At 45.0% G+C, this 7,613-nt stretch overlaps 2 protein-coding genes across 3 annotated transcripts in view; one reads left to right on the top strand and one right to left on the bottom strand.

The window, feature by feature from the left end:
- TMEM51 (transmembrane protein 51) overlaps positions 1-7,613 on the bottom strand; it is an 86,892-nt gene that overhangs the window by 50,295 nt on the left and 28,984 nt on the right. The gene's annotated exons all lie outside the window — the stretch shown is intronic.
- Positions 1,940-5,554, top strand: LOC105529606 (chromosome unknown open reading frame, human C1orf195). Its single transcript, XM_011966786.1, is given in 4 exon segments — positions 1,940-2,037; positions 5,269-5,365; positions 5,367-5,492; positions 5,495-5,554. Coding segments are annotated over 4 exon segments (381 nt in total).

Raw genomic sequence — 7,613 nt, 5'->3', positions numbered from 1 at the left:
AAAAAAAAAAAAAAAAAAAAAGAATATGATCAGGTTAAACCCCAGATTCCTAAGTAGAAAGAGGAGATGCTGGGCCCATCTGACCTACTCCCTGGGCATGTCTAGGTACAACTATTAACTGGATTAAGCACAGTAATATTTCACCTGCCAGAAGTTTGTTACACATGGCCGCATTCGGTTCCCACAACCCTCCACGAAAAAGGTAGGCATTGGCCCATTTAATAGCTGAGTACATATCCTCAGGGGATACGTTCCGAGACCCCCAGTGGATGCCTGAAACAGACAGCACCTGACCTTACACATAGGACGTTTTCTGATCTGATAACCCAGACCGCTCCTAAGTGACCAATGAGCAGGTAGTGTCTACAGCACCAATCTGCTGAACAAAGAGACGATTCACGTCTGAAGGAGGACAGTGTGAGATTTCATCACGCTCCTCAGAATGGCATGCAATTTAAAACTTATGAATCATATCTTTCCGGAATTTTCCATTTAATATGTTCAGATTGTAGTTGGCTACGGGTAACTGAAACAGTGGAAAGTGAAATTGTAGAAAAGGAGCCACTCTTGTAGACAATATAGGATCATAAAGGGTTAAGTCACTTGCTCAAGATCACAGAGCTGGCAAGTGGTGGAACCAGAATTCTAACCCATGGCTGTCGAGCCCCAGAGTTCACTTACTTTCTCTTTTACTTTCCCTTCTTCTGTCTCTGTCTCTCTCTCTCTCCTTCTTCTCTCTCTTTTTTTTTATTTCTTCTTTCTTCTTTCTTTCTCTCTCTCTCTCTTTCCTTCCTTCCTTCCTTTCCTTTCTTTTTTCTTTCCTCCCTCCCTCCTCCTTCCTTTTTTTTTGAGACAGGGTTTCACTCACTCTGTTGCCCACACTGGAGTGTGGTGGCACAATCTTGACTCACTGCAACCTTGACCTCCCAAGGTCAAGTGACCCTAACACCTCAGCCTTCCAAGTAGCTGGGACTACAGGCACGTGTCACCATGCTCCACTAATTTTGGTATTTTTTTCTTTTTTGCAGAAATGGAGTTTTGCCATGTTGCCCAGGCTGGTCTTGCACTCCTGGGCTCAAGGAATCCACCTGCCTCAGCCTCTCAAAGTGCTGGGATTAGAGGTGTGAGCCACTGTGCCTGGCCAGAGTTCACTTTCTTTTCCATACATCGTAAGTTCCAAACCTGGCTAGATACCTTAATGAGCTGGAGAGCTTGTTTAAAAATCTGATTCATGAGTCCCACTGCTGAAGTCTGACTTGGCAGGCCTGGGCTGGGCCCTGGGAATCTGTTTTTATTACGTTCTCAGCTGATGATCTGAGCAAGGCGTTGCTGGGATGGACCACATCTGTGTCTGCTAGAAGGTCCTGTCAAGAGAGTCAGGGAACCCCCAGCAGAGCCCCAGAAACCAACTGTGGGCTCAAGGAGGAGGTTCCATGGCCAGGACTGATTCATCAGCTGTGGTAGTTCCTGTTGTGCCGGCTTGGTTAGGCTGGAACTACTTTTCCCAGAATCCCCTTCTCTGACTGGTTCTAGGTTTTAATTGGTCAAAAGAGGAAGCTGTGGAAAGCTGGGAGATGGAAGTGAAGCAGCGGCCATTACACTTTAGAGGTCATCATGACTGGATGCTGTGAGAGACAGCACAGTGGGTGCCAGCACATTTGAGCCTGTCCTCCATTCTGCATCCAGCTCTTTCTCCTGACTGCTGGTCCTGTTAACCAACAGCAGCCCAGGCCCACCCCTGGACACTTGGCTGGGGATGGACCAGACAACGGGCTGGCTGTATAGACTTCTCCACCAGCTTGCCCGTATACCCAGGACCTGGTGGTAATGCCCCTGACCTAAGATCCAGGTGGTGATGCCCCGATAAGATCTAATTCCTATAATAAACCCCTTATCCCATAGGTCATAGAAGTTTGGCTTCTCTCACTGACCCTGAAGGATGCCATCATCCACTCTGTCCTGCAAACCTTTTGATCTAAAAGAGCGGTCTTCCAGGTGTGGCCCCAAATCAACAGCATCAGCGTCACCCAGGAGCTGGTTAGAAATGCAAATCCTGGGGCCTCACTCAGACCTACTCAATCAGCAAGTGGGGATGGGGGATGTGGTGGGGGATGGGGGAAGGGAGAGCCCAGCAATCTGTGTTTTAATGAGCCCCCCACCCCAGAGGATTCTAACACAAGCTGAAGATGCAGAACCACTCATGCAGGTATTTAGAAAACCTGCCTCTAGGGAGGCCGAGGCGGGCGGATCACAAGGTCAGGAGATCGAGACCATCCTGGCTAACATGGTGAAACCCTGTCCCTACTAAAAATACAAAAAATTAACCAGGTGTGGTGGCGGGCGTCTGTAGTCCCAGCTACTCGGGAGGGTGTGGCAGGAGAATGGCGTGAACCCGGGAAGCGGAGCTTGCAGTGAGCCGAGATCCCATCACTGCACTCTAGCCTGGGCGACAGAGCGAGACTCCATCTCAAAAAAAAAAAAAAACCTGCCTCCATTTCTGTTTGGGATGATGCAGTAGTTCTGGAAAAAGACAGTGGCGATGGTCACACAGCACTGTAAATGTGCTTAATGTCCCTGAATTGTACACTTAAAAATGGTTAAAATAGGCCAGGTGTAGTGGTGACTCACGCCTATCATCCCAGCACTTTGGGAGCCCGAGGTGGGCAGATCACTTGAGCCTGGGAGTTTGATACCACTCTGGGCAACATGGCAAAACCCTGTCTCTACCAAAACATACAAAAATTAGCTGATGTGGTGACACGCGCCTGTGGTCCCAGCTACTTGGGAGGCCGAGGTGGGAGGATCACTTGCGCACAGGAGGCAGACATTGCAGTGAGCTGAGATCATGCCACTATACTCCAGCCCGGGTGACAGAGCAAGAACTTGTCTCAAATTTTAAAAAGGTTAAAATAGTTTACAAACAAACAAAAAAGCTCAGAAGCCATACACAAAAGGTCACATATTATGTGATTCCATTTACATGCGATGTCCAGAAAGAGAGAAAGGAGATAGGTGATTGCCAGCAGCAGGGGTTGGCGGGGGAGGGTGGAGATGGGGACGGAATGCTTAATGGGTACGATGCTTTTTGGGGCGATGACAATGTTTTGGAACTAGATAGAGGTGGCAGTTGCACAACTCTGTGAGTGTACAAGATACCACTAAATTGTTCATTACCACATGGTTGATGTTATGCTTTGTGGATTTCTGGGGCTTGCCATTGTATCTCTGAGAGTTAGCATTTACTGAGATGCTGTGCTAAGGCTTCATGTGCAGTGTCATTTCATCCTCACCCCGATCCTGGAAGGGTGGCATTATTATTCTCCCCATTTAATGGATGTGGAACCCAGGCAGTCTAACTTCAGAATCCATGCTTTGAACGAAAATGCCATTATGCCCAGAACCATGAGTTATTTCTTTGTGTAGAAGACAGAAATGAGACATCAGCCAAAGCTGCCCTGATCACACTTAAAAGCAGTATCCTGGGCCGGGCCCGATGGCTCACGCCTGTAATCCCAGCACTTTGGGAGGCCAAAATACAAAAATTAGCCAGGCGTGGTGGCACACATCTGTAATTCCAGCTACTCAGGAGGCTGAGGCAGGAGAATCACTTGAAACTGGAAGGCAGAGGTTGCAGTGAGCTGAGACTCCATTTCAAAAAAAAAAAGAAAGATTAAAACAAAAAAAGAGAAGCATCCCAGTCACCTAGCTTTACCTTGCCCTGCAGCAGAGGGCCAGGGCAGAGGAGGGAAAGGAGGAAGCTGGCTTGCTCACGGGTCCATACTCCCAGGCATTGAGATAAAGCCTCACGACTGTCAGGTGTGCTTGGCTTAGATTTGGAATGAACTTATTAGAATGGAAAGATTTTCAAAAATAATTATGACAGTAACACCTAAAAATGTATTGAGCATGTACTGTTTTAAGTACTTTTATAGTTTAATCTTCACAAAATCCTACAACTATTCTCCCCATTTCGAGAAAGTGAGCCGTGGCTCAAGGTCACCCAGATCATTAGAACCATTTGAACTTAAAGCTGTTACTTTAATACAAAGTCAAACATGTTTCTCTGTGGGAAACTCAGAAAGTACAGGTTAGAAAAGAGAAGATAGGGAGAGAGGAAATAAAAATTACTTGTAATCCATTAGGAATAATCATTGGAAACATTATATTAAATAGTTAAATTTTTATTCTTTGTGTATTTTTTTGAAACAAAAAATGGACAGCTTCATAATCTGCCTTTTTACATTAGCAAATTAGATCCATCTTTCTACATCTTTCAGAGCCTTCTGAGTCATCGCCATTTTGAATGGCCATGTGGTGTTCCCCTTGTGTAACCTTTGTAGAAACCATAGCAGGTTTTCCAGGCTTTTCTATGGGACATTTGGGTTGTTTCTACAAGAAGACATTTCAACTGGGAAAAAATGTTTTAATGAGGTTGCTGAGATGTCTCAAACTTCCTCCCTGCAATGAGCAGTATCATGGTGGAAGGGTGATCAGCTTTTGGGGGTTGATATTCGCTAGTGGAAAGACCCAAGCACCAGGCAACATAGTCTCATGCACATTTATTCCAGGGGCACACTTTTGGTGGGGGAAAGGCTCTCATTTTTATGTGTGGAACCTGAAAATTCTCACCTGAAGACAAAGTAAAAAAAAAAGTCTCTCAGATTTACCCATCTCACTCCTTAAAAAGAAGAGCTTGATTCCTTGGCAACAAGGAACAAATGTTCCTGAGGATCCCAAGTTACCTCCTACTTCCCAGTTCTGAAGTTACATGCCAGGTAGATCTAGTTAGATGCCAGTACTTTTGCTTCTCACTATAGCATAATAGTTCAGAATACAGACTCTGGAATGAGACTGGCTGGGTTCAAATCCCGACTCCATCACTTTCTAGCTGTGGGCCCTGTTATTAGCTAACTAAACCCTTGGAGAGGAAGTGCTGAAGATAGAAGCCTGGGTCTCTGAATGACTGTGTGGAGCCAAAACCCCACCTTCCCACCCAATACATGAAAATGTAACTGGAGTGCCTTTAGTCCTTGAGATGTGGGGTAGTTTGCACCGTAGCTAGCATACTCCTGCCTTGGTTTCCCCAACATAGAACTGTTTTGAGCATCAAATTACTTAAGAGTCATGGGAAAGCTTGGTTGCTCCCCACTCCAACTCCTGATGTTGACTTAACAAGGATAATCCCCAAACATCTGTAACTTTTATCATGAGCCAGATATGGCTGTGCCTCCCAGGAATTTCCCTAAACTCTTCTTGAATATTTTTCAGCCTGAAGCCCTCTTGTGGGAAGCAATTTTGTCTACTCCTTTCTGTGAGAAGTTCTCAGTCACTGGCTCGCCCTGGGAGAGAGAGTGCATGTGTTGTAAAGCTACCAACAGACTTCCTCAGACACAGTGAGTCAGTCTGAACACACAGGCAAGGTTGCAGAGCTCCATGGCCTTCGTCCCTCTTGGCTCAGCCAGGCACAGTTCCTCTTAGCCCAAGACAAAACTTAGCCTATGCTGTTAAATCAGTGGTTCTACCGGCTTCCAATCATAAAACCAAGGGGCAATAATACGTAAAATGGGAACTTATACATTCTGAGTTACAGCTAATTGCAGATGTATCCAAGCTCATTCTACATTTATCGACCATTTGTCTGTAAAAGACTGCCTCTATAGTCCTTCCTTCCTTCTTTTCTTCCCTACCCCTCTTCTTTCTTTTGGTGCACAGATCCCTTTGAGAATCTGATGAAAGCTACTGACCTGCCACAGATAAATGCAGAGATAGAATACTTGACAGAGAATGCTTGACAGACAATTTCAGCGGGTCCTTAAAGGTGATTGAGGACCCTCATAGAAGTTATTACAAGTTTGAAATTACCCAACAATTTCATAATGATCCTGACCACTATAATACTTTATTGCTTTGATGACCAGGCAAACATCTAAAAGCAGCATATAAAAGCATCATTATATGCAGAGACAATTTCTAGAAGTATATACAAGAAATCGCAGATGGTGGCTACCTCTTGTATAAGGGACTGGGAGCCTGGAATGAGAGGGAGATGGATATTTTTTCTTTGGACATCCTTTTACACCGTTTGATTTTTTATATCATGTGCATATATTAGTTTCCTAATTAAAGAAAAAGAGTTAATGAAAAAGTTATTTAAGTTAAGAACTATCACTACTCATGGTCATTTCCATGTCTGTGATATGGGAAGGGGAGAGTCATCAACGGGGAGGCGGTCAACCTCCTCCCTAGCAGGGTGAAACCCACATCAGCTGGCAAAGTGAAAGCGTCACTCCAGAAAAGACAAATGGTTTCTACCGGGTCTTCGATATAGGTCACTGAAATTCCAAATGGCAGGGGAGGATATTATCAATGTTTCATCAGGTCCCTGCATAGCCCTGGTGCTGGCCAGAGGAACTGGCCCAAACCTTCTAAGTTTGGTCATTTCATATAAACATACACTCACATACAAACCCAACAATTCCACTCCTAGGTATTTGCCCAAGAGAAATGAAAACATACACTGATACTAAAAACCTCTGAATGTTTAATCATAATCACCAAAAAGTAGACACAATCCAAATATCCTTTTAACAGGTGAAGGGATAAGTAAACTGTGGTCCTGCACATTTATACCATGGAATAAATGCAGTGTGGGGAAATCTCAAATGTATTCTACTGAGCAGAAGCAGCCAGACTCCAGAGTCACCATACTGTATGATTCCATTTATGTGATATCCTAGAAACGGCAAAACTATAAGGACAGAAAACAGATCAGTGGCTGCTGGGGGGTGGAGATAAGAGAGACTACAAAGAAGCAGCAGGAGAGAATTTGGGGGGTGATGGAACTTTTCTACATCTTGATTGTGGTGATGGTTACATGACTGCCTGTGTTTGTCAAAACTCATCGAACTATGTTCAAATTGAAAATTACATACCTGTATATAAAATACAATGCTGGGCGAGTATTTTCTTTCTTTCCTTTCTTTTTTGACATAGAGTCTCACTCTGTCATCCAGACTAGAGTGTAGTGTTGTGATCTTGGCTCACTGCAACCTCTGTCTCCTGGGTTCAAGGGGGTTCTCCTGCCTCAGCCTCCCAAGTATCTGGGATTACAGGCACCTGCCACCACGCCCAGCTAATTTTGTATTTTTAGTAGAGACGGGGTTTCACCATGTTGGCCAGGCTGGTCTCAAACTCCTGATCTCAAGTGATCCACTCGCCTCGGCCTCCCAAAGTGCTGAGATTACAGCGTGAGCCACCGCGCCCAGCCTTGGGGTGAGTATTTTCTTAGTTGGCTATGGCTGCTGTGGCTTCCACCATGCTCCTATCTCAGCTTCCTAAGTCTAAGAAGGGAGGCCCAGATACTCGAAGTCTGAAGGGTAAGCCAGTCACCAGGAGCGGCAGCTGATGTCTTCAAAGCTCTCTACAGTTCCCAAAGCACCTTGCCTGGCAGTAATCCCTGTGGGATGCATAACAAGCCTATGGGTCTTCAGCACAGGTCACTAAAGTTCCAAATGGGAGGAGAGGGTGTTATCAACAACAGTTTTCTCTTGTTATGAAAACAATGCTTGTTTATGAAATAAAAATTAGTTAAATATAGACTAGCAGAAAGAATA

This window comes from Mandrillus leucophaeus, unplaced genomic scaffold (genome assembly GCF_000951045.1).
Source record: "Mandrillus leucophaeus isolate KB7577 unplaced genomic scaffold, Mleu.le_1.0 Scaffold773, whole genome shotgun sequence".
Lineage (NCBI taxonomy): Eukaryota > Metazoa > Chordata > Mammalia > Primates > Cercopithecidae > Mandrillus > Mandrillus leucophaeus.
Note: the sequence above shows the minus strand (reverse complement) of the source record. Positions and strands in the feature narration are given on the sequence as shown.